Source organism: Peromyscus eremicus, chromosome 18 (assembly GCF_949786415.1).
Source record: "Peromyscus eremicus chromosome 18, PerEre_H2_v1, whole genome shotgun sequence".
NCBI lineage: Eukaryota > Metazoa > Chordata > Mammalia > Rodentia > Cricetidae > Peromyscus > Peromyscus eremicus.
The window spans coordinates 32424011-32450236 of NC_081434.1; the positions used below are offsets into that span (position 1 = coordinate 32424011).

The 26226-nt window shown below is 46.2% G+C and overlaps 1 protein-coding gene across 1 annotated transcript in view; it reads left to right on the top strand.

Annotated features, from left to right (window-relative positions):
* Positions 1 to 26226, top strand: part of Plxnc1 (plexin C1) — a 127411-nt gene that overhangs the window by 2775 nt on the left and 98410 nt on the right. The window contains exons 3-4 of the mRNA XM_059245806.1: positions 10071 to 10205; positions 14222 to 14322. Coding sequence (XP_059101789.1) covers positions 10071 to 10205; positions 14222 to 14322 — 236 coding nt within the window. The remainder of the gene's footprint in view (positions 1 to 10070; positions 10206 to 14221; positions 14323 to 26226) is intronic.

The window sequence follows — 26226 nt, forward strand, 5'->3', positions numbered from 1 at the left end:
TTTTGCCTGCTTGTATATCTGCGTGGGGGTCTCAGATCCCCTGGAACTGGAGTTACACATAGTTGTGAGCTGCCACGTGGGCTCTGGGAAGTGAACCCAGGTCCTCTGAAAGAGCAGTCAGTACTCTTAACCACTGAGCCATCTCTCCAGCCCTGACTTAACATTTTTATAGTGTTTCCTGCATGTTAAGTCCCTCTACCTCTGCCTCTAACTAATTCAGTACTCTCACAGCCCCATTTTACAGATGGGAGAATGGAGGCCTAGAGTTGTTGAGTGATTGGCCAAGGTAACAAAAGGGCAGTGCAGGGATTTGAACCTGGAACATCTTTGGAGGCAGGATTCATTTCCCCCAGCTACAGGGACCTTCCCCCCTGTGCCTCAGCTTCTAGGAACCTCCCTTGGGGCCTCTCAGTAAGTAGAGGGTGTGCTGGGAGGGAGTCCCAGGACTGCTGAGGTTCCTACAGTTGGGGGGACCTCTGACCTCACCCTGTGTTTACTTCTTGAGGATCAGCCCACTCCCCCCACTCCACTGTCTCTTGGGACAGTTCCCTCCCACAGCAGGAGGTGGTGAGGGTTGAAAGTCTGCTGTCTCCCATCCTGCCCAACACATGGACAGGATGGTAATTCCTTTCAGACTCCCTCTTCTATCCCGTGTGCAGATCCTTGGATGTAGCCCTTGAGACTATTTGGAGACACCCCCTCCCCTCCAAAAAAAAATAGGATCGGGCACAGAGAACCCCCAGATCCTTCTGTTCAAAAGCATCTCACTTCCCCCTTGCCACACTCTCTCCAGATCTGATAGAGAAGATGAACGCTGATAGACACAGGCTTGGCTTCTAAGCCGCGATGTGGAGATACTAATGAGCAACAAAAAAAAAAAACAAAACCCAGCCCGATGCAGACGGTGGGGGGAGGAGAGGAAAGGGCTTGGATCACCCACAGCCTGACTCATCAGTTTCGCAGTGATCAAGAGGCGAAGGCATTTTGACATGTGCCAGGCACCGTAGTCTATGCCCGGCTGGGTGTGAGGCAGGCATCCATCCGGCAGCCAGTTGCTGTTTTTACCACCACCAGTAAAAACCTGACTTCTTAAATCTCTGCAAACCTCATGGAGTTTTAATATAATTTGGTGCCATTTTAAACCTCACGCTATTTAAATAATTTTTCCCCCCACTGCCTGTGAAAGATCTGTGGGCTCACGTAGGGAGTTGCGGGGTAGCAGGGAGGCTAAGAGGAAGGCAAAGAAAAAAAAATGATCCTTAATTGCGTCATGTAGAGGCAACTGCTGTCAGCATTTTGGGTGCTTTTTTTACATAGTTGAGGTCAGGCCCAATCCAGTTCTGCATCCTCCTTTTCTTCAGCTAATGAGGGAAGAGGCATCTATTAAAATGCTGCTGCAAACCCTTTGTAAACAGGACTCTTAAATAGCTCTACCGTGCTCTGTTCTATGGGAACACAATTTTGAACGTGAGCCAAGATACTGGATCAGTTTTTTAAAAAGTGTCTTTAAAGATACCCCCGCTCCCTCTCCGGGAAGACGGTACTACCTCCAAAGGTAAGATTTCAATGATGAGCCCTGAAAAACCTGGAGACTTTATGCTTTGCTGGTGCCTTATTACTACCCTCCTGCCTTCTGCCTTTATGAAATGGTAGGGAAACTGAAAAAATGTGGAACTCAAAGGTCTTACCCTACCCATTTCTCAGCAGGTGTATTTGTGGTCATACGCAGGTCGTGCCCCACCCCAACCCTCCCTTCATCATTTCTCCATTTTTTTTTTTTTTTTGCATCCTTTCTGAATACGATTCTATGTGATCATTTTTTTAAAGTTGTCAGCCTCTCCACTGAAATCAGCTGAAAGTGTGCCGACTCCAAACTCAGTGTTTGGAAATCCACATGGCACGTGTCACATGGGGTATGCCATCCGAGGAACACATGCCATGTCGTTCTCCAACTGTGGAAGAGTCTGCCATGTGGTTCGGATTCCTTTGGGCTGACTCTGTTGCATGTAGAACATTCTCCTTATCTCAAGGGCAGAGTGGAAAGAGTTTGAGCCTTTCCCGGTGGCACAATAAGTAATAAGGGAATGTGCATGAAATGTGAAATTTGTAACTTTTTGCATGCCCATTAACCTTTCTTACAAGCATAAAAGATAAGAAGGTAGTGGGTGAGGAATGATAATAGCCAGCATTTCTGAGCTCTTACTTTGCACCTGCCATCCCAATCGGCTTCTGCATGGGTTGATTCACTTAATCCTTATGAGTCAATACTATGGCCATCCCCACTTCATCAATGAGAAATCCGGGGGCTTTAGGGAGTAAGGTAGCTGGGTTCAAGGTGATTTGAACAGAAAAAAAAAAAAAAAAATCTATCCCCAGAGTCCAAGCTTTTATCCTCCAGCAAAACTGCATTTACACTTTAAATGTACTCTGTAGAGCTTGGCAGGGGGCTTGAGCAGAGCTGTGAACTTTTCTGTCTGATTCTGGGGTGCCTGGGCTGATCCCAAGACAACAGTGTTTGAGGTTTCCGGAGAAGGGGCTATGGGTTTCTGTGGTTTTTAGTTTGTTCCTATTTGGGGACAGTTTCTGGCAGCCGAGGGATGAGCCTCTCTTCTTGAGGCTGCCGGTGGCTCGAGGGGACCTCTGTACCCCCAGTAGAACCCGGATTTTCCCCAGGGGGCTCCTTCTGAGGAACAGTAAACATTCTGTGCTCACATTGTTTGAGTGCCCTGCCCCCCCCCACCCCAGGAGGCTAGGGTTTCCCAACTTCCTTGGTGCTGAGGTCGTGTGCAAGGCCCAGGAAGCTATGTCGTGCTCTGTCCCCACAGCCAGCAAAAGGGTATTTCTCACATGCTTCATCAGAACTGGCAACCTTGCCAGCTCTGTCAAGACTCTGCTCCTACAAGTGGCTTTTCATTTTCCCAAACCATGGAGTCATGTCAAGTCAATTCCAGAATTCATCTAGAAATTCCTGAAGGATCTCACCGGACCTCTGGCTGGTAGGGTTGTCAAGTGAACGTATGAGAGAGTTTTAAAATGAAATATTTTAGTAGTCTCCCACAGAATGTAAAAATAGGCAAAAAAAAAAAAAAAAAAAAAGAACCCAGGACAAGACAGGCCCGGAGCTGCAGAAGGAGAGCTGGGCAAAGGTAATGGACCAAACAGGAGACACCACAGGCAATGGCAAGCTTGGAAATGGGCTCCGTGGTTGGCTGCGTAGAATGTCATAGAAAGCTTATTTCCGGTTCACTCCATTTCACACCTTCCAGCTTGTGAGTTTGGGGACTCCCTGACTTGGAACAGTTACTCTCAAGCAATATACAAGTCTGGAACTTGGAGTTCAGGCCACGTACTTCTCTAGCTACATACTATGAAGTAAATAGACTGGAAACAGGAGAGTCCCCTCATCTTCATGCCTAATCTTTATTTTTCCTAGCTACTGAGGCCCGCTATACAGTATTAGATAACTGCTTTGTGTGTCTAGGGGAGTCTCCTTCCCTGCATTTCTCAAAAACCATTTTAGTGAAAGAATAAACAAGACAAATGGTTCATTTACTCAGCTACTGACCAGCTTCAGAGAAGGTAAAATAAGTTTGGCTTAAAACATCTTAGCTTGGTGAACATGGCTTTTCTATCTCATGACAATCATACAGGAACAAAGAAAGAGTGTTTTGCTTAGTGTTTTTTTTTTCCCCCTGTTTCTCTTCATCTTCTCTACCATGTGGCATGGAGCTGTCCTGTGACTGTGTGGTGTGGAAATCGCTGCCCGTTTAAATTTAGCAGCATGCCTGGGAGATTTTTTTGCATGCAGCAAAAATCTCGGGGCTAGTTAATAGCCTACCACGAGGCTTCAGGAGGATGTCAAGAGCAACAGCATGTTGACATGAACCGAAATTCTCCATCAGGGAACATTTGTTTTCTACACGGGCTTTGGCTGAGAGAATGGGACGAGCTTTACAAATTCTTAAATGGTAACAGAATAGCATTTCATTTAAGAAATATTTTTCTGAAGCCTTTTCTCCACCAGACACTGCTCTGGTGACTTGGGTACCAAGGTGACCCCCAAAGAGCTGTGTGTACTAATCCTCGCACTTGTGGGGAGGGGGGCAGAGGCAGGAGGATCTCTGTGAGTTGGAAGTCAGCCTGGTATTCATAGTGAGTTCCAGGACAGCCAGGGGTTACATCGTGAGACATCTATCTCAAAAGAGCTGCTACAAAGGTGAGCCGGAGAGAGAAGCCTGCTGAGTGTGTAGGGCAAGCAAAGGCATAAAGCAACTCCATTAATTATCCAACGATAAAGTCATTTCAGAGAGTAGATAAGTGCCGAGAAGAACACAAGAGGGATGGAGAAAGAAAGGCAGTGTGTACCGTGGAGAGGCAGGCAATCCAGGAGAGCTCCTCAGAGGAGGTGAGGCAGGACAATGAGGAGAATGTAAGAACATTCACGGAGGAGGCAGAGTGACTTCAGATTAGATCTATATTAAGGTCGTATGCTAGAAGCAATAAATAAAAATCCACATCATGCCCCAGCAGCGTGTTGTGTGAGTTGGATGAGGTTGCTCTTATGCAAAATTCCACCCATTTTGGGGTGGCTGTGACTCACGGTTCCTTCCTGCACTGCTCCTCTGATCCTCTTCTTTTTCTAAAGCTGCCCACCTAAACTGGGCCAAAGAGGAATGTCCCCCTGGCTCTAGTCTCTGTGGCTTTTCTTCTCTGTGTGGATCTCCTCAGGCACTCCACAATTGAAAGTCCCTGAGGACCCCTGGGCCCCTGGTCTGGGTGGGCTGGGAGATGTCAGGAGAAACCTGTGCTCATCTCTGAGAGATGGGACTGAGGACCGCACAAGCAGATGTCCCAGCCTCCTGGTGTGGTGCATTTGGGACCTTTGGAATAAAAATGAAAACTTCCCATTGTTTTTCTCTCTGGGGTGTGGAGGTCATTGTTTACATAATCTGGCCAAAAGAAAAGCAGTTTGACCCACTCACTTTCAAAAATCTTTACATTTTAAGTGCATTTATTTATCTGTTGGTTGGTTGGTTGGTTGATTGATTGATTGAGACAGAATCTCACTGTGTAGTCCTGGTTGGCCTGGAACTCCCGATGTAGACTAGGCTAGTCTCAAACTTCGAAGAGATCTGCCAGCCTCTGCCTCCCTAGTACTGGAATTAATAGTGTGTGTCACCATGCCTGCCCTCAGGTCTTTATTTTTAAAGATAATACATGGACATTATTTAAAACACTAAATAACCAAGAGAGTACGTGAAAACCATCCATTCCCAGCTTCCCATTCCAGGCTCTCAGTGCAACCAGAAGGCTCATAGGTAGCTTTCTAACAAGAACTTGCCTATATCTATAAGCAAAACAGGATAGCCTTTCCTCTGCCCCGTTTTTATTAAACAGGTAACACGTTAAACATACATATGTGTGTACAAACAGTTGTATTTACATGAATACATATTTGCTATAACATTTTAACTATATGAACAATAAAAGCGCTTTCTGGGTTTTTTTGATGGCTGAAGGGTACTTTTTACGCTACTATTTACATAACCCAATTTGTTTTTTACACCATTGTTTATATAACCCTATTGTTTCCATAATTCCCTATTATTGATATTTAGGTAGTTTTAGACTTTTACTTATAACAGGATGCTACAGTGAATATGTCAACACACACACACACACACACACACACACACACACACACACACACAGAGGTTTCAGGGTCCAAGAATACATGCTTCATAATTTTCATGAATAATGTTAGATTGTCTTGCAGATGGATCTTAATTCCACCATCCTGGACACATGCCTGTTCACACCTAGCATCTATGGTGAGCAGGCCATGCCAAGGAGCTTGTTTAGGAAATTGTTGGTAAGCCCTGGCAAAGCATTATCTGGTAACATTATTTTTTAGAAAGAAAGGCAGGCTTCCCTGCCCTAATTGGGAATGTTGGAGGATGCTGGTGCCTCATCTTCAAGGTGTCAAGTAAACAGATTTGTATCACACCTCTTCTATCTACGCCAGCTGTGCTTCAAGAGTAGATGGCGTGAGACCCTGTGAAGGCTGCTTCGAGGCTCCTGACTTCCCGAACACTGATGAGTGATGGTGTTTTTTTCTAGATTACTTTATGTCTCTTCTTATTTTAAAGCGAATTCCAGACACTATGACATTTACCCCAATGCATTTCATTATGCCTCTCTGAGAAATTATTATCATGTTCCCAACTGTGACTGCAATGTCATTATCACAGTTAACAAAATTATCCGTAATTCCTTAGGATTATCTACTGAATATAGCTGAAATTTCACAATTGATTAAAAATACACTTGAAATTATTTGGTTCAAATTGGTGTCTGGGGCACATTTGGTTGCCTCTTACCTAAAGCACGACCCCCCCCACACACACACACACATACACACACACACACACACACACACACACACACACACGCACACACACACACACACACACACACACACACACACACGCACACTTTGTTGGCTCCCATTGGCTTACTGAAAAGCCAGGTTCTGGGTCCCACAGTGTCTTGAGGATTTTGTTTGCTTCCGTGCCATTTAGCTGATTTTGACTTCTTCCTCGGCTATGTGGACGTTAGCATGGAAGATCTGATTTGGTCCAGGTTGAGGGTTAGCATTGGGAATGGGGTACAGGAAGCCTTCCCGAGGGAGGGATGCGTTTGGTGGGATGCCTTCCTGAAGCAGGCCCTGAGCTGCGACTTCTCTTGAGGCTTACTCGAGCATCTTTCCGTCAGTCTTTTTGCTTCCTCTCTTTCCTCCTGAACCACCCTTTCCAGAAGCAACCACGGCAGCTGTCTAAATTCCAAGCTCAGTCCTGGTGTAGCTTATGAGTTAGTTATGAGTTAGGCAGAACCCGGCAAGACTGCCACTTACGGGCTCAGTGCCTGCCGACCCCCTTGGTTCCAGCCACTTAACTCTTTTCTTCAGGCCAGCCTTGTTCAGGAGAACGTTGTGTCCTGATAGAAGTATTTCACATCTGCACCAGTGTGGCAGCGCTAGTTGAGGGTGACTACTGAGTACTTGAAATATGGCTAGAACGAGGGAGAAATGGAACTTTCGATTGTATCTAAACAGCCCTGGGTGGTTAGTGGCTACCATCTTGCCAAGCGCGGCTCCAGAGTCATTTTCAAATGAGCCATAGATCTCTCCCACTCCCCCGAGACCTCGCTGCTGCTGTTTTAAAAGGGGATTTTAAAAAGTCATATTTCATATATTCGGTTGCTGAGCTGCTGCCGCAGTGGCTGAGTAGTCTGCTGATGAGCTGGACCAAGTCCACTGGGGACTCAGAAGCAGTACCAGGAGTTAGTAGCTACAGGAAGTTGCTCCCTGTGCCCAGCTGATAAAGAGCTAGTAATAAAACAGCAAATGCCAAGGTGCCATATTGATATTTTGGGAGTACTGCTCAGTGGATACACGAATGTAGCTTTGTCCAAAAAGAATCTCAGGTATTATTTTTTTTTAAAGACACATACGTCATATGACTAATGTCCACTGTGGTAGAAATGTGAGTATTGGGCCTATGAGATGGCTCAGGAGGTAAGAGAGCTTGCGGCTAAGCCTGGCGACCTGAGTTCAATGCCTGGGACCCACACAATGGAAGGGAAGGGCCATCTCCTACAAGCTGTCCTTTGACCTCCATACTCACATGCCCACACCCTCACCCTGCGCCCTAACACACAGAAAAATGGTTAAAATCGTTAAAAACTTTTAATAAACATGTGAGTTAGGTGATATATCTGGATGTCTTCCAACTGACAAGAAAGTTGTTGCCGTCACTTTTTAGAGTACTGAACGGGGCTGATAAACTGATAAACAGATGGATGATTGGAACATGGTCCCTACCCAAAGGGAACTTGCAATCTAGCCATAGGTTATTATGCATTGGGTACCGATTACACGTTAAGTATCTCGTGATTCTTACTTGGTTCTTAACCTACAAAGTTAGGCATTATTAGTCCCGGTTTATAGACGAAGAAATGGTAGTCTGGGAGGTTAAATAAGGTATTAGTTCAGAGTGGCACAGCCACTTATTGGCAAAGCCAAGTCTAACCCAGGTCCCCATCCCAAGTCTCCAAGGTGACAGCAGTAGCTCATCTGACCTTCTTGCACACCTGGGTCCTACTTCACTGTGCTTTGTCACACTTCCGTTCCAAGTCCTCCATAGTGGCTTCTCTCCCTGCAGAGTGAAGGGCAGGGTCTACGCAGACTGAAGAACCAGTGCCCTCCATTTTATCACATTATTTCCCTGCCCACCCTTCTCCACCCTGCTCTGCTCACACCAGCCTCCTCTTACTTTAGGGACTCTGCTCTGGCTGGGCTTCTTTAATTAAAACACAGAAAAACCCAAACAAACACGTTTCGTGCCGGAGAGATGGCTCGGCAGTTAAGAGCGCTGGCTGATCTTCCAGAGGACCCGAGTTCAATTCCCAGCACCCACACGGTGGCTCACAACTATCTGTAATTCTAGTCCCAAGGGATCCAGTGTCCATTTCTGGTTTCTGTGAGCACAAGGCGTACAGAGGGTGCCCAGACATCCAGGCAGACAAAAGACCCACACACATTAAAATGCATACATTAAAACAAAAGACATGTTTCATCCAGAACCTAGATGACTCTTGTAGGCTTCTGAATCAGTGACACACTCCTAAAAAAAACCTACCATGAGCCAGGCGGTGGTGGCGCACGCCTTTAATCCTAGCACTCGGGACGCAGAGTCAGGCAGATCTCCGTGAGTTCCAGGAAAGGCGCAAAGCTGCACAGAGAAACCCTGCCTCAAAAACAAAACAAAACAAAAAAACCCAAACAAACAAACAAAAAACCTACCATGAACCTGCATTCTTCTCCACTTTATCTCATGCATCACGCTCAATTGTATTGTGCAATTATTAATCCAAGTTTACAGATGAGGCTACCATCCATCCCTCACCCCCCCATGCAGTGTACCCCCCTTTCCTGAGGGAGGATGTCTTTCCCTGATCTACTCTGCCCCATAGCCCATTGTGTTCACTGCTATTTCCCTACACCCCAAACAGTATATGGGCGATGGGTAAATGTTTGTTGACTGAAAATGAGTGACACTCAGGTGTCTAATTGCCAAACTACAGAATACTGATTCACACCTGCTTCTATTTTATATGTAAACACGTCCACACTTGTCTATCCCAGTGAACTTGTCAGGGTTACTTTAAAATATGCACGACTACGTAGAACCACGAGGAGCCACAGATTAACCCATGCAAATATATGTTAAGCAGACAACGCCTTGGTTTCAAGGTCATTCTTGGCATGATTCTGAGGAAGCTGTTACTTGTGGTTTCTGGTCAAGCCCAGGTCTGGTCAGAAATGATGGATACAAGCTTCCATATGTGAGAACACTGCCCCAGAATTGGAGTGTGGCTGTCTGCAAGATTTTGGTGACTTTGTCTCCTGCCCAGACAGATAACGGTGTACTTGGTATTGTCAGCCTTGTCGAAGACAGAGTCATGAGAGGATGATTAAGGAATATATTCTCTCACCCAGTTATACATATACACATATGTGTCTATCTATCTATCTATCTATCTATCTATCTATCTATCTATCTATCTATCTATCTATCTATCTACACATATGTATTATCTATCTATCTATCTATATTTATGTATGTATGAAGCAAGAAATATTACCTATTTAGGCAATTTTATTTTTATTTTTGGTTTTTCAAGACTGGCTTTCTCTGTCTAACGGCCCTGGCTGTCCTGGAACTCTCTCTGTAGACCAGGCTGGCCTCGAACTCTTAGAGATCCACCTGCCTCTGACTCTCGAGTGCTGGGATTCAAAGCATGTGCCACCATTGCCCAGCTAGACAATTTTATAATTGGTTGTATATCCAGAGGTGCGTTTTTCAGAGCTGGGGGGTGCTTACAGGTGGTGCCTGAGTAGGAAAAGACGAGACTTCAGGGTTAAGCTATAGCTCTTACTATCCTAATATTCAGGATACTGAATAGAAATGATATTTCTTTCTTTCTTTTTTTTTTTTTTTAAACAAAAGGTTGTTCTCGGTGAGAATTTGACTTCAAACTGTCCAGAGGTCATCTATGAAATTAAAGAAGAAACACCTGTGTTCTACAAGCTTGTTCCTCATCCTGTGAAAGATATTTACATCTACCTAACAGCTGGGAAAGAGGTAGGCAAGGGTGCCAGTGATTGCTTATGACTTATGAATAGGACTTATTTCATGGATGTCACTATCTAGTGGCAAAGCTTTTACTTTGAGCCACCAGGTTTAAACACCGCTTCAGGCTTTGAGGAGACCTACAGTGGGTCATGGGCCTGGAATGAAAATTGTACTGACTGTCATCAGTAAATAAGCAAGAAATATTACCCATTTAGACAATTTTATTATTGGCTATATTTCCAGTGCCAGATTTCAGGGTGGGGGTGTGTGCTTGCAAATGGGCACATAATCAGCAAAGTAACTGAATTTACACATTTATTGTGTGGGCACTGAATGGTTAGATGCATTTATGAGTATGCCCAATGGGACTGGCTTTGGAACTTGGGGTTAATTTCAGGCCACAGTCTCATACACATTCATGAACCAGGAAATCTGTGTCATTCACCCCTACACACACATATTCCCCCCCCCCTCTCTCTCTCTCTCCCTCCCTCCCTCCCTCCCTCAATTTATCTGGATGTTTTAGTTTTTCTTGTTTCTGCTTACTAAAATAAAAATAATACCTTTTCAACATTTTTCCATCTTTGGGAAAAGGAAACAAATGTTTAAACTGGGTTCTTACAATACATGACTCATTGTTCTTTGTGTGGTCTCTGTATATGCCCTGAGTTGTGTTGCACATACACATGTATGTAGTAAAGAATACTAATGAAATGAAATATGTTAATGTAATTATTACTCAGTTTTTATATGAAATGTCTAAGAAAAATAAAGTAGTTCTAGAAGATATATATATATATACATACATATATATGTGCGTGTCTGTATTTATGTATATATGTAAATGTACATGTGTATATATAAATTATATGCATATGTATAGACATATATGCATTTATAATGTGTGTATACATATATATGTATTGATGATATGTCTGTATATACATACATAATGTATACATATATATATATATATATAATATGTCTATGTGGGTCTGTATGTATCTTGAAGAGGGCTAGAACTTAAACTCTGCTCTAATTCTGAAGCCCATGCAAAATGACATCAAATTCCAAACTTGTGAAAGATAGACCATCCTGGCCTGGTAGTTTTGGCCCATGACCCTTTGAACACACTAAGTCTGAGGAAGGTAAGTGAGGCCTGGATAATTATGTAAAGGATGTCCCAGGTGCCCTTCCCCCCCCCCCCCCCCGTTTCTCATTTTGTCTCTTTCAGACGTTCTCAGGAGGAGAGCAATGGCTGCCCTACATGTGCTTTTTGAGTCACAGGGTAGGGGCAACAGTATCAAGTATTCTTAGAAAGGCCCAGTGGCTCTTGGCAGTTTGAAAAGCCGGTTCTAGCCAATGATCACATTACGGTGGTCACATCTGAACCTCCCACAGCCTTCTTCACCCTACACAGCCTTCTGTGCGGGCTTGCTTTGACATTCAAACCCTCTTTATTATGTCTCTTCCCTGGTATCCCATATTTGAAAGACTTTTGTCTATTCAACAAACTGTGTTTATTAAGTAACCATTCCCAGGCTTTATTTATCAAGGACATCACAAAGCTGCCAGCCAGAGTACTGACTGTACTGCCACATAGAGCTGATAAAATTCCAACCCCCCAAAGCAAAGATACTGGACGTCTGGCTTAATCTGTGCGTGTTTTTCCATTTTGCTTTCTGAAATATTGCCGATAGCTCATAAATTCCCATCAGTACCCATGAAGACACTTACAGAACTCCAAACCCCAGTGCTGTAGGCTGAAGACTGCTGTGAAGGGACCAGTCATTCACAGATCTTTGCTTCCTAGAAAACAAAGACTTCCAACCCCTGATCACTTAAGCCTGAAGACCTCAGGGACAGTTTTCAAGGGGGTCTCTATATTCTTCACTTTAGCATTATTGCAAGAGGTTCTGTTGCTTAGCCAACCATGGTAGAGCACCCTTGCAATGATAGTACTTAGGAGGCAGAGGCAGGAGGATCACAAATTAAACCTTGGGCTTGATAGTGGGATGCTACTAGCTGACCATGGCTGTGCAAGTGTGATTACCAGAGAGATCAAATGCAGAGGATTTCCTTCCTGGCCCCTAGAAAGATATTAATTTTGAAAAGCCATGAAAAATCTGTAAAATGGTATCAACATGTGCCCCTTAAACATAATTATAATGCAGATATATGGACTGATGAGAAATAGTTCCATAGTGTGTTAATTAGAGAGCAAGTCTAATGTAATATTTATAGTATCTTATCTTTTACACAGAATTATGTTTATGCTTAAATACACTAAATGGTCATTCCTGAAGAATGTTCTAGGTTGAAGATTGTCAGAAAGAGAGGTCCTATGATCCATTGTTATTTATGTCTCTACAGTATCATGGGTGCTGGGCCTATTCAAAGGCTCACACAAGCCTGTGCTAAGGAAACTTACTGACTCTTTCAGCCTAGGGGGGTTCATGTTTGCTGGACCATGGCACCGTTTTCTCCCATAATAGCAAATAGCTAGTACTTATGACACAAATTATTTAGTATGCTTCAGACTACGCTTGTAATAACCCTATAAAGTCGCTTGTACTGGTGCCGTTTTTACAGACGGCGAAACAAGGTTAGGGAGATTATGTGACACTTAATAAAATCCCTCAGAATTAAAAAGATGTTTTGTGAGCTACAAGGAAATAAATATCCACATTCTGCTTAGTTCTGGCTCCGACTTGTGGTCTGCATCTACGTCTGTCAGCAGCACAGAGGAGTGTGAAACGAGAGGGCACAGGGATCCCGCACGAAGCCAGCCTAGAACTCAAGGGTCCTCCTTGGACTATGCCCTGTTTTCGCCACCAACTCCTTCTAGAACTCTCCATTTCTCTGTTTATACTTCCCAGCATGCACAGCTTCCTGGGATAATGAGTTCCACACGTTTTCTCACTCCCTGCTGTGCAGTTGTGCCTTCCGAAAATGTGCCAGGCACCACTCAATGTTTGCCACGGCCCCCGCTTGCCGCCTGGACCTGCCCAGCACTGTTGACTGATGGATGGAAAAGGCACTCCTCAGGACAGGGCAAGATTTTAATCCCCCTCTCTCTCCTTCTGCTTGTTTCATTTTTTTTTTCTTTTCTGTAGTGCTGGAAATCGAACCCAGCACCTTGAGCATGCTAAGCAAGTGCTTGACTGCTGACTACACCCTCAGCCCTGTCTCCTCCTGTTTCTTGTATTTGCAACCCCAATGGAATGGGTGTGAGTCATCCAGCCAGGAGCTGAGGTGATGGAGGCACCCTAGTACCACTTCATTTCCACATCCCTTGCCAAACGCATCCTGCTCATCCTGGGGCAGAACCACTGCTGTTCCCGGATACTCATTTTCATAACACCACTGGCTGTATTGACTGTCCCTGTATGAGAATCAGGTGACGTGGCTCCGTGATCCCTATGGAAATTAATTACCCACAGATCAGAAACTGGACTCTGGTAGGACTCATCTGAGAAGGCTCTTAATAATACAGTCTCCAAGAACTCACCCCACATTCGGCAAGAGTCTCAGGCACAGGGCAGTCTGGAAATACAGTTGTCTCTTGGTAGCTTCTGGGATCGGTTCCACAAAGCCCTCACGATACCAAAATTTTGCATAGAACCTGTACACATCCTCCCATATACATTAAATCATCTTTAGATGAGTTATGCCTGCTTATGATACAATACGGTGTTAATACTATATAAATCACTCTACTGTACTGTTTAGGAAAGGAGAGAATGAAATGGCATTGCACAAGTATAGACAATGTTTTTTCAGATGTTTTTGATCTGCTCTTGGTTGAATTTGTGGGTTCAGGAGCCAATGGGGTGAATAGGGATGACCTCACACACCGCATCATATCCTAGACCTTGAGACCTACCATTGGATGCCACCGTGGAGACATTCAGGGCTCAAGTTGATAAAGATACTCTTTGTGGCCCTTCATCAGATAAGGTGTTGGAGGTGCCCCCCAGGGTTGCTTGGGATTCTGTCTGAACCGATGTCTTCTTTATTTTCAGGTGAGGAGAATTCTGGTGGCAAACTGCAGTAAACGTAAATCCTGTTCGGAGTGCTTAACCGCGGCAGACCCCCACTGCGGCTGGTGCCTCCCACTCCAAAGGTATTTCCTGAATTCTTTCTCACCAACCTGCGTCTTCCAGCAAGTGTCATGCAGCCGAACACTTGTTGCCCTGCTTTCATGATCCAGTGCCAGGCGGTGGGGGAGCCGAGCTCTCCAGGACTAAAATACATGGTGTAACTGTAATTCATTCTCAAAGATGGTTCTTACCATGTCAGTACCATCAAGTCATGTGACCCAGACCACACAGGGCCACCCAGTCTAGGGACAAGAGGGGGCAGGAATGTGACAGGAGAAGGGAGAGGCTAGTGTAGGTGGATTTGCTTTTCACTTCCTACCAAGTTCACCAAGACTTCAGAGCGAGCCAAAAGGTTCTCCCTTAGAGCAGATAAAAGAATAGGGATGTTTGAAAATTTTCAAATGAATCCTCATCATGCCATGTATTCTGCTCGCTCTGTGGAAGCCCTATTATTGATGGCATTGTCTCCTTGCACGCCATATAGCCGGGGGCCTGATGTACAATCTCAGTCTCCAGGCAGAATCTGCCCAGCCTGGTCTTGAATTACGATGTACACGACCCATCTAGGCTCAGGGGCGACTTGTAGCGGCTTCCTCTCCATGGCAGTTCTTAGCATCGCTGGGACCAGCCTGGTTGGATTCGCTGTTGCCATGGTAACCCAGTACTCCAGCTCTTGCTATAGAAGCAAGGAGGAAAGAGCCTTCACTGCAGCTCAGGCAGGAATGAGATGGGGGGGGGGGGACACACACAAGCCACATAACAGTGGTTGTCAGATTGGTGTTTCCAGTTTTTAAAGGTGGACACAGATTTAAAACAAAACAGAACAGAACAGTAGAGCAGGCAGAGAGAGGCTGAAGGCAGAGCAAAGGGGCAGATGGGAGAGAAAGGTGGCAGAGAAGTGAATTAGAAAGCTAATGGGGGGGAGCAGGAGGTATGAATGGAGAGAGGTGGTTATGATGTTAGGGAGAAGCTCGGGAAACAAACTAAAAATATGGAGACGGAATGAACTAAGAGTTGGTGGAGGAAGCCACAGTCCAAGCTGCTGCAAGATGAGCGACTGCCCTCCTCCTCCTCCTCCTCCTCCTCCTCCTCCTCCTCCTCCTCCACCGCTGCACCTCCTTGCGGGGCTCTCTCCCCCTCGGAGTCCCCGGCAAACAAAAGAGGCAGGGTCAAGAAAATTCTCATGAATAATTGTAATTGGGTAGGAGCCTTTTCTAAGAAATTAACTGATCACAGCCAGCGTCGTATGGCGGCTGTCGCTTTTGAGATCCCTTCCATTTATGCAGCAGCTTGGAGAGCTCCAGGCAGGAGCTTATCCATGGGTGGTTGGTGACAGGGGTGGCGATTAAAAGCTGCATGTAGGTGGTGTCTAGTTGTTCAACAGGCTTGGGTCAGGAGTTGATGGGAGATGCCCAGGCTGGAAATAGGATTTTGGAGTCGGTTGTGTGTTGATGGTTCTTACAGAAGCCTTCAGATCAGATCAGGGAGGGAAGGCTAACCGGAAAGAGATGTTCAAGAGCTGAGCGCTGAAGTGCTGGGATGCTTAGGGTCAGAGAGGAACAAAATTGGGGGAAAACAGTGAAGTAACAGAAAGGGGAGAGGAGCACTTAAGGGAGGTGTGTGTTGCCAGGCAATGAAAAGGAAGAGAGAACAGGGTACCATACTGACTCCTGCTGTGGAGGTCAAAGGGAAATGGACCCAGTGGACTTAGCACATGGCAATCGGTGACTGTGACAGAGGCCTGTGCTTAGAGGGGAGCTAGCCCTGCAAAGGACAATGAGCAGTGAGCAGGGGCGGCGACTCAGGAGAGATGGAGCAGGTTCTGGAGCGGAAAGTAGAGTCCAGAGAGTTTAGGGGGTCTAAAAATTATTTTCATGACATTTTCATTGGAGTGGGGTGGTGCATTTTCCATAGCACGTGTGGAAAGGTCAGAGGACAGCTCGTGGAAGCTGGTTCTCTTCTTCTCCCACATGGGTCCCAGGGGCCGAACTCAGGCTGCCAAGTTTGGCAGGTCAAGGCACCTGTTAAGCCATCTCCCCAGTTCAAGTTTAGGGGGTTTTAAGGATTCATATAATAGCGGTGTCTGGGACTGGAGAGATGGGGGCTCAGCCAGTCTTCTGTAAGGGGCTTGCTGTGAAAGCGGTAGGGGTCTGAGGTAGGATCTCCAACACCTACATAAGCATCCAGCTGTGCTAGGATGTGTCTGTAATCTTAGTGCTGGGGAAGCAGCGGAGACGACAGGATCCCTGGAAGTCCATTGGTCAGATAGTCTAGCCAAATTGGTGAGCTCTGAGTTCAAGGAGAGACCACACACACACACACACACACCCTTAAGCAAGCAAGCAAGTGTGTGCACTCACCCAGAGACACAGACACAGACACACTCTCTCTCTCTCTCTCTCTCTCTCTCTCTCTCTCTCTCTCTCTCTCGCACACGGACACCCCACACCACACCAGTTCTTTTCTGTGTTGTTGAGAAAATTCCAATAGAAAGGAAGAGAGGAAGAGCTGTGGTGTGCTGTCTTTCATCAGATGGCAGAAACTGTGACCTAATACATCAGTGGGGGAGGTAGCCTCAGACCAGGCTGGGAAGGAAACGGCCTAGCCTGGACCCCAGAGCTGGTAGGGATAGAAGGAAGCATGCTCGAGGTCTGTTCATACAGCTCTGTACATCCTCCATGACCTCAGCCCAGTAGAAGCAAGGTGTTGGGATGAGCCTGTGGAGATGGAGCCTGGGAGGTTTGGAAAGAAGAAGAGCAGAACGTACCCAGGAGTCCAGTTAAAGAACAAAGAAAATGGAGTTTGGTTGCCTGGCAATATTGGGGTCCCACCTGAGGCTGATGATCGTGCCTTTGAAACAGAAGCATGGTTTTGCTTTGCTCAAGTCTAGTCCTGGCTCCGGAGCTGTCATTGGAGGGCAGGGTAGAGTTCAATTGAGCCAGAGTTTGGGGACCAGTACAAAAAGGGTGTGGCCCATGGAATGACTGGTGCCAGGGCCACTATAGACGCTGATGTCGCGTCCGCCTCGACCAGCAAGGACGACGCAACGCCAGGCTCTTCTCTAAGCAGTTTATTCAGGAACCTTGAACAATCTTCTGACCCCGGGGAAAGCCATCTTCTTCTTCTCTCTCTCTCTCTCTCACTCTCACTCACAGTCACACTCTCACAGTCACTCTCCCAGTCACTCTCACAATCACTCTACTGGGAAAGTCAGCCCACGCCCTTTATAGCCACTGGGCAAATCAACCCCGTGGTGCCACGTGGACAATGCCGCTAGGGTCAGACATATGCAAGCAAGCCAGATTAGGTCCAGGTGTGCAGAAGCAAGCCAGATCCTAGCCTTAGCCAAATAAGGAGCACCTGCCATCGGGAAGGCAGAAGCCAGACGCTGCGCCATCTTTGAGGCACGGCCATGCACGGCTCTCTACACGCTGATGTGTATAATGAGGGACTCCTGTGTGGAGGAGAGAAACGGGGACACACTGTGGGTAAGAGACGTGAGAGGGTAGTGAGACCCATGCACTGGACCTTCCCATTGGAGAACTGGGAAAGAGTACTGGCTGGACTGTGTGCGGCTTCAAGTTGAGGTGACAGAGGTGTGGAGTTACTGGATATGATAAGGTCTGCAGGATTGTTACGTCATGGAGATGGGGATGGAGAACAAGATTACCGTGTGGTTGATATATTGTGCACCCCAATAAACTTATCTGGGGGTCATAGAACAGAACAGCCACAATATTAAACATAGAGGTTAGGCAGTGTTAGCATACGACTTTAATCCTAGCATTCCAGAGGCAGAGATCCTTCTGGATCTCTGTGAGTTCAAAGCCACACTGGAAACAGCCAGGCATGGTGACACACGCCTTTAATCCCAGGAAGTGATGGCAAGAAGCAGAAAGGTATATAAAGCGTGAGGACCAGGAACTAGAGCCTGGTTAAGCTTTTAGGCTTTTGAGCAGCAGTTCAGCTGAGATCCATTCTGGATGAGGACTCAGAGGCTTCCAGTCTGAGGAAACAGAATCAGCTGAGGTATTGGCAAGGTGAGGTTAGCTGTGGCTGGTTCTGTTTCTCTGATCGTCCAGCATTCACCCCAGTACCTGGCCCTGGGTTTGTTTTTATTAATAAGACCTTTTAACAATTCGTGCTACATTACTGAGCAAAGAACAGTCCGGGACCTGTGGTGGTCACCAGACTATTAGATGAATTGGCCATCTGTGTGGTGGTCTCGGCCATTAGGAACAAGGATGGGCCCCACGATGAAGAGTGAGGGAGGAGATAGTCAAGAAATGAAGGTAAGTAGTTCTACGGTGGGTGAGGGCGGACACGGTGGGTGGTTGTGTAAGGCGGGGTCAAGGATGGTATCCGTGGATAACATGAGCCTCAACTCTGGGAGGAGGTCAGGAAGATCCTGCCAAAGAGGCAGTTCGGCCCAGGTGGACCACCTAGGGTAGGTGAAAGGAAGCCACCAGCCCTTAAGGGGGACATGGGGAAGCTATGTCCCCAGGGGAGAACAGTACAGGGCTGTTAGGGTGAGGATCTCCAGTCACTGTACCTTTATTCCTCTACCTCTCCCTTCATGCTGTTGTCTACAGTGTGCTCCAAAAATGCATTAAGTGGATGAGGTAAGTTGAGTGACTGGCAGGTGGTACCCGTGGCTTTATGTATCAGCAAACCTTCTGGACTCATGGTTGATGGCCCCTCACAGCCACACTGCCTCACTTGGTTCCCAGCTGGCTTGGTCCTGGCCTAAGATAAAATGAAGCTAAAGCCCCAGAATGGTGACTCATGTTAAGCTCCCAGTACCATTCAAAATTAGGAATTCTAAAGGGGATGTTTTTGTATGATGGTGGCGCATCCCACTGTGTTTATTTTAAATGTCACAGATTTATTTAGAAAAATAATTTCTTTTCTGTGTTGAGAAGGTTGCACTTTCTTGTAGACATGTCTAGAAAGTGGATTTGGGCGGGGGAGGGGGGGCTGAGAAAGTGATCTTAGTTTCCCTTTGATTTGATGTTAAGAATAGACACCCAGGATAAGCAGATTAAAAAAAAAAAAACAATTGAGTAAACAATGAGGTCTAGAAAGTCTAGTATTTTATTGTGGGAACCTCAAATTCAACCTGTGCTGCATTTGTGTGTGTGGGTAGAAAGGGATTTTTTTTTTTCCAGGCTGAATATCTTGGGATTGGAAGCAGTTTCTCAGCTTCTTCCATATTGCAAAGCATAGCACATGTGTTCAGTTCTGGATTTCCACAAAACTGGCAGTCCTGAACCAATGAGCCGATGGGGTTCCAAAAGTTCATTTGCAAGTTTGTTTGGCTCAACGGGTGCATTTCCCCATAAAAACAATGTCACAAATTGAGGATGGATTCCCAAGGCAGCCCGCAATATTCAATTTCTCTAATTTCAACAAATATTTGTTGAAAACCTACCAAGAGCCCGATGTGGGAAGGGAGCTAGTTAGCTGCTGTTGAGGAAAACCAGACGCCATTCTTGGCTTTAAGGGACTTCCATGCAAGGTAGGAGGGCAAACATGTCAGGGGCCAGTGTTCAGTCATTCAATCACACATCTGATCGTCAGCCTTTATGGAGCCCCCACATGTTCTAACCCTGATGTTCCATCTGGAGACACAGTTGTTTCGGAGTGATGTTTACAGTCTAACGGTAGCTAGAGGTCGGTCTAGTTTGAGTTTCTGTTTCAGTAATACCACCTACTGACCAACTGCCCAACTCTTAGTGGCCTAAAGAACAGGTGTTTATTTACGTTTATTTTTCTCACTCATGGATCCACGTGTCAGCCCTAGGGAGGAGCAGGATGTTTGCCTCATGCTGTAGGTGAAACTCAGGTCTGTTTCACATGTCCCTCCTTGAGGAGTACCTACTCTCATTGAGTCAGACAGCAGATGTTTAAGACACCAAGATCAGTTACATCATATACTCAAAGCCTCTGCTCACGTTTCCTGATGTGCCATTGCTGAAAGGAAGCTCCACAGCCCAGCCCAACATCAGTAGGGTAGGGAAATATACTATCTTATTCCGTCTAGTCGGATATGTTATAAAGCAGCATGCCAAAGGGCAATATGGATGAGTAATTGTGGTACAGGAGGGTGTGGGGACTTGGGAACGTGAATCTAATCTCTCGGGTAGTAAAGGAGATGAATGAAATAGAGTGTGATATGGATGGGCATAGAAGACTTACAGATTTCATGGAGACACATAAAGAGCGTCTAACTCAAGTATAAAAGGTTGGGGGAAGCCTTGTGAGGAAGAGATAACTCAGCCAAACCTGAAGCATGGGCGGATATCAGCAGGGGAGATTGGCTGAGGGTGCAGGCTGGTAAAGTATGCAGTGAATTCCTGGCCCGGAGGTGAGTGTGGATGAGTCCTGGCATAGCAGGGGAGTGGTGGGTGATAAGGAGACAGGGTCAACGGGGCAGATGAAGGAAGGTCTCATAAGTTGTGTTAAAGAACTTGCATTTTGGTCGAAGGATCTTGAGGGGTCACTGCCCAGCTTACATCAGGAGAATGAACAGCTGACCGCAATTTGGAGCAAGATGGAGACGTTGCAGATGATTGTGGGAACTGGGGCTGGGTTAGCGTGATTGTGGGAAGAAGTGGGTAGGTGTCAGAGTTTGAGAGCTATTTGGAAGCGAGCACTGACGGGCCCTGGTGATTAATTGGATTCCCCCTCGAGCAAGGCACACTAAAAATAGGGCCATAAAATGAAAAATAAAAGATCAAGGTTTTTTCTGGAAGATGTATTCTTTCTCCCTTGACCCAACACCTCACAAAGGAAAGGACTGATGCCCAAAAAAGCTAGATTTTTCCTGTGGCCCAGGTACTGGGTGGGTACAAGATTGGAGGCCAAAGGAGAGAACCCAGGTCAGATGGGGAAGGACCTCTGAGAGATGCCCAAGGGGATGCATTCTAACTCTTTTACCAGCAATAGGGTAAAAGAGGTTACAGGGGAGGTAAGTTGAGGTTGCGGGGGGAGTGCGTGCAGACATCTGGCTTGGGGGACCAGACAGAGGTGCCCTTTACTGAGCAGGGTTTGGGGGGGGCAGTCTGCTTGGAGTAAGTAGCGTTGAGTTCCATACTAGCACACTGAACGGTACAGCAGAGGAGGAATAAATAAAGCCCCTAAAGCTGACTTGCATGAAATGGGATCCGGGCTTCTGTGTGGCTAACCTGCATGTTTCTTCTCTCTGTCAAAGCAGGGTGATGGTAGTACCCATCTTGGGGGCTGCTGAGAGGGTTCATTCAGGGAATATCCATGAAAATGAAGGCAGATCTGGCTCCTGGGGAAGTGCTGGGGTCGTGTGAGCTATATGGGGAAGTCAAGAAGGGACCAGGATTGCCCTCAGCTGTAGAGGGAAGGAAGTCTGAAATTGGGCCTGGAAGCGTGGATAGATTTCCACCAAGGGCAGATGGGGTAGGAGGCATTTCATGCCAAAAAAGCAGCTCAGCCTGAGATCTGTTTAGGGAGTGGCAGGTTGGATTTTGTCTCTAGGACACTGGCTAGGAAGGAAGGAAGGAAGGATTGGAAGGGATAAGAGTGTTGGGTGGGATCGGAGAGTGAAGACTCTGGGTTTCGATTTAATTAGTATGTGCTGGGAGCTCATTAAAGGGACTGTGTCTTTAAAAGATTTATGTCTTGCAAAGATTATCATGTTGGCGGTATAGAAGGTGAATTACATCAAGTCAGGCATCAGCTGGACCTCCCTCCCCCTCCTCGTGTATTTTGTAAGGTGAGTTTATCTTGTGTCTCTTCCTGGGTCATCTGCTTGGTGGCTGTCTCTTGGGCCCAGTCATACCGTGGGGCCTGGACTGGGTCCTCCTCAGAAAACGGGCCATGCAGGAACAGCCATTCATGGTAGTTCCTTAATGCTCCCCATGCACAGGATAGAAACAGAGCCCCCAACGTGCTAATTACAGGGTATCTGGGTGCCCCCTTGATTATTTGTATAAATTTAACCTCCCCCTGTATTCTGCTGCCTGTTTTTTCCCCACGGTGACAGTTGGAAGACCTTCAGGCAACCCCTGGGAGCTGTTTTGAAATCTTCAGGCACTGTTGGGCTGTACTGCATGTGGGACTCTGAAACGGATCATTTCTCAGCTCAGTCTAACAGCAAGCTCCTCAGGGTCCAGCTTGTGTCTGACCACTGCAGGCCTGGCAGAAGGGACCTAAACACAGGAGAGAAATGAAGATTTGTAAAGAGCAGACTAGGAGCAATTTCTGTTGCCTCCCTTGCTCTCCTGTCTCAAGGCCTCTCCTCTACCTAAGAGGCACTTCTTCATGAACTCTGGGCCAATTGTTAGCCCTATGGGAACCCTGCCCCTCAGGGTATCATTGTTCTAAAACTTGGCAGTGACAATCCATGGTGTACAGTACATGTGGCCATGTTCTTCTGAAGACACCATGGATGATCTCCATTGTAGCATCCTGCTTGCTAACTCCAGAGTGAGCTGGCTCAGAGAGCCTGCCTTGAACACAAACCTCCAGGAGACTCCACCCTGTGCCTGCTTGCCCTTCTTGGCACCCTAAGGAGTCAGAGATCAGTACAATTACTTTATAGAGGGGAAGATAGGCAGGGGTTGTCCTCAATCTCCAACTACTGATGTAAGGAGGGCTTGGTGACTTCAAGAGCCTGAAATGTTTACACTGTGGCTCTGGAAGTGAGGACTCTGAAGTGGGGTTTCCCTGGTTGTACTATGGATAGAACTTCTCCTTGAGGTTATATTAACACACATGTCCTTCCCTTTCCCAGCTTCTCAAGGCAGCTCACATTCCTTGTCAGCCTTTCCTCCCAGCATGTTCAAAACCAACAGTGCATCATCTCCAGACTCTGCTGGTCTTGAACTCCTATCTCAGATCCTTGTGCTAACATCGGGCCACAGAGATAACTGCAAAGCCACCCTACCTTAAGATCCTTAACTAGTCCACATTTGCAAAGTGTTCGCCATGATAGTGACATAGTCATGGGTCCTGTGGATTAGGATGTAGACATCTTTAGAGGCCATTCTTCACCAGCCTCAGATTATACAAATCTGGGTTTATCTCCAACTCCCAAGCCATTCCATTGTCTACCACTGTAGGAAAGAGGCAGAAGGAAGGACATGGTGCCCCTCAGAGAGGGCCAAGCTGGAAGAAATACCCACATGGACATTTCATAATAACCTGTGGGCTGAGAAAGGGAACAGAACTCAGGGTCCCCTCCAGTTGCAGAAATTACTCTGCACATTCATCAGGAGATATTGAACATCTACTATGTGTCAGATGTTCTCATCACTCCTCCCAGTAAGGTGCACAGATTTTTCACTTTCATGCATGTCCTCTGAGTAAGGGATTTTAGCTACTATAACAAAAGTCACCACAAATTTGGTGGCTTAAAACAACACAAATGTATCTGTTGTACTTCCAGAGGACCAAAGTCTGAAACCAAGGTATCAGTAGGGCTAGGCTCTAGTGCAAGATCTGTCCTCATGTGTCCCAGCTTCTGATGGCTCTGGTGCTCCTTGGCTCATGGTAGACTAGCGGTCTCGATCTCAGGTCTTACACACACTCTTTTCTTATATACGTCCAAATCTCCCTCTCCTTTCTCCTAGCAAGATGCCAGTCACTGCAAACTCTACACCAAGGATAACCTCATCTTGAGCTCCTTAACTGATTACCCCTTCCAAAATTATTTCCAAGGAGGATGGCATTCTGAGGTTATGGGTGGGCGTGTCATTGGGGAGGAGACGGCGGTCTCAACATCAGCAAGGAAATAACATAGGAGAAAGTGAGCACGACTAAATCAGATTGAGGAAGGGAGAGAGGGTCAAGGTTAGCAGTTTTCAACTGGGTCCTGGAAGGCCTTTCTGGGATGGAAGAGGATGTTCAGCTCTCCATGTCTCTATAGTATTTAGCAGAATGGCCAGGAGGACACATGCAGACAGAAGATCATTAAATATCTCCCTTCCTTCCGTCTTCCTTTCCAGTTGAAGATGTGTCCTCGTGCAGATCCCAGGCTGGAAGCCTGTGCACTCACACTTCTTTATGGGCCAGTGCCACTGTAATGACAGTGATAATGATAATAAAGGGACTTGGGGGAGGCCCCTCCTCCTCCTGTGAGGACCCCATTGTGCCGACTAATTGTATAGAAGCAAGTAGGACAAGTGTCTGTGGGGTGGAAACAGTGGGGAATGTAGAGGAATATGCCGTTCTGGCCGTGGGGCATTCCTGAATGACCCTGGCACAGTCTGAACCTATGCATCTGGGTTATCACGAATGCTGCGGAGGGGCTCAGGAGACCTTCCCACACTAGAATGGTGTCTGGGGCCATGCTGAGTCCCCTGGGTTCTTTACCCCCTTTTCTAACTGCTGGAAGAGCTATGGGCTAAGCCTACTTACTACAGAAGCAGAAGGTAAAGAGGCACTAAGTGTAGAGTGTCACGGCTCCACTGCTGGCCTCTTTAGGTGGGTGGCTGTGGTTGTTCTCACATTGCTCAGAAGCCAGCTTGGTTTAGTGGAAGTGGGCAACTGAGGACCTCAGGCCTCAGCATCCCGACTCCAGTATTTATCCTCACCATCTCTTTAAGTGATGCTCTGACTTCCAACAAACCCCATTAAGAGCACCCCTTCTAGTAAATGCTTGTTTTAATGGAATGCAGGTTTGTTTTTTTTTTAAATGACCTTATCTGAGGCAGCATGTACTTTCATAAGCACGTATTGATTGGCTTTGAAAAATTTTCTCAAATGTTTTCACTTGTCTCTGTGACCTCATGTTTGTCCTGTTCCGAGCAACTCCTCCACATCTAAGCACCGTGTTCAGCTCTGCATCCCAAGGCCTGCCTGCCAGTCTTAAGTTTTTGCTCTTGTGCCACCTTGTAATGATAGGCTATTTTCAGTCTGCTATTTGGAGTGTGCACTGTTTCTGATAGGGAAGATGGGAATTGATACAACCCTCAAGAGGAAGGACTGTAGTATTGTTGCCACCTAGTCAGTGCTGGGGAAATGGGCCCAAAAGCCTAAAAAGTGCCCCCAGTGACACAGGGGATGTATAAAATAGAGGTATAACCCAGACCTTCCTGAGCCAAGAGGCATCATCTTCTCACTTTTATTTCCACACTCCCTAGTTTTTCTAAACTCCTTCCGAACATTCTTCTGTACAAGGTCTGTCTGTACTAGAAATGAAAAGGGAAAACTTTTAGTACACCCATGGCTCACTGAAGACCCACATGGAGTGAAGGCCACAAATCCCTTTTGTGTGAGTGTTTCAGTCTGCAAATGTGTTTTATGTGTGCTAAACAGCTCCAAGTTCCAGGACAAAGACTGATTTTCCACTGTGCCAGTTAACAGGCCGACCTAATGAACAAAAATCAATGCAACGACTTAGGCTGGTATCATGGAGACACGGGCAAGAATTTAGTCCCTTTAAATTGTAATTCTTACTCCAACTTAGCTAACCTTTGTTGAGCACTAGCAATGGGCCAGATCCTTGACTAGATTCTGGGGAAAACAAAGATGAACAAGGCTGTGCCCCAGAGAAGCGAAAAAATTAGTGTGGGAAGTAGATAGTCAACAAATACTCTTAATAGCTGCTGTTCAAGACACAAGGAGACACTCAAAACACTTTCCTCCTAGGGTATGGAAGAGCTGTAAGAGTCTCCTAAGAAGCCTGGTGCTGTGCTTGCCTTTGTATGGGGGAAAGCATACTGGATACAGAACTAGTATAGAGAAGCTATGCAAATGGACATCTGGTCAACCTTTTTACTCAGATTCCTATCTAGTCACTAGCATTTTGCATTTTTTCAGCTAATGGAGGTACAAAGTTTTCTGACTCTTCCATGTGAATTATTGCTGTCTTAGTCACTGTTCTATTTCTGTAAAGGGACACCATGGCCAAGGCAACTCTTAAAAAAAAAAAAAAGCACTTAATTGGGGGC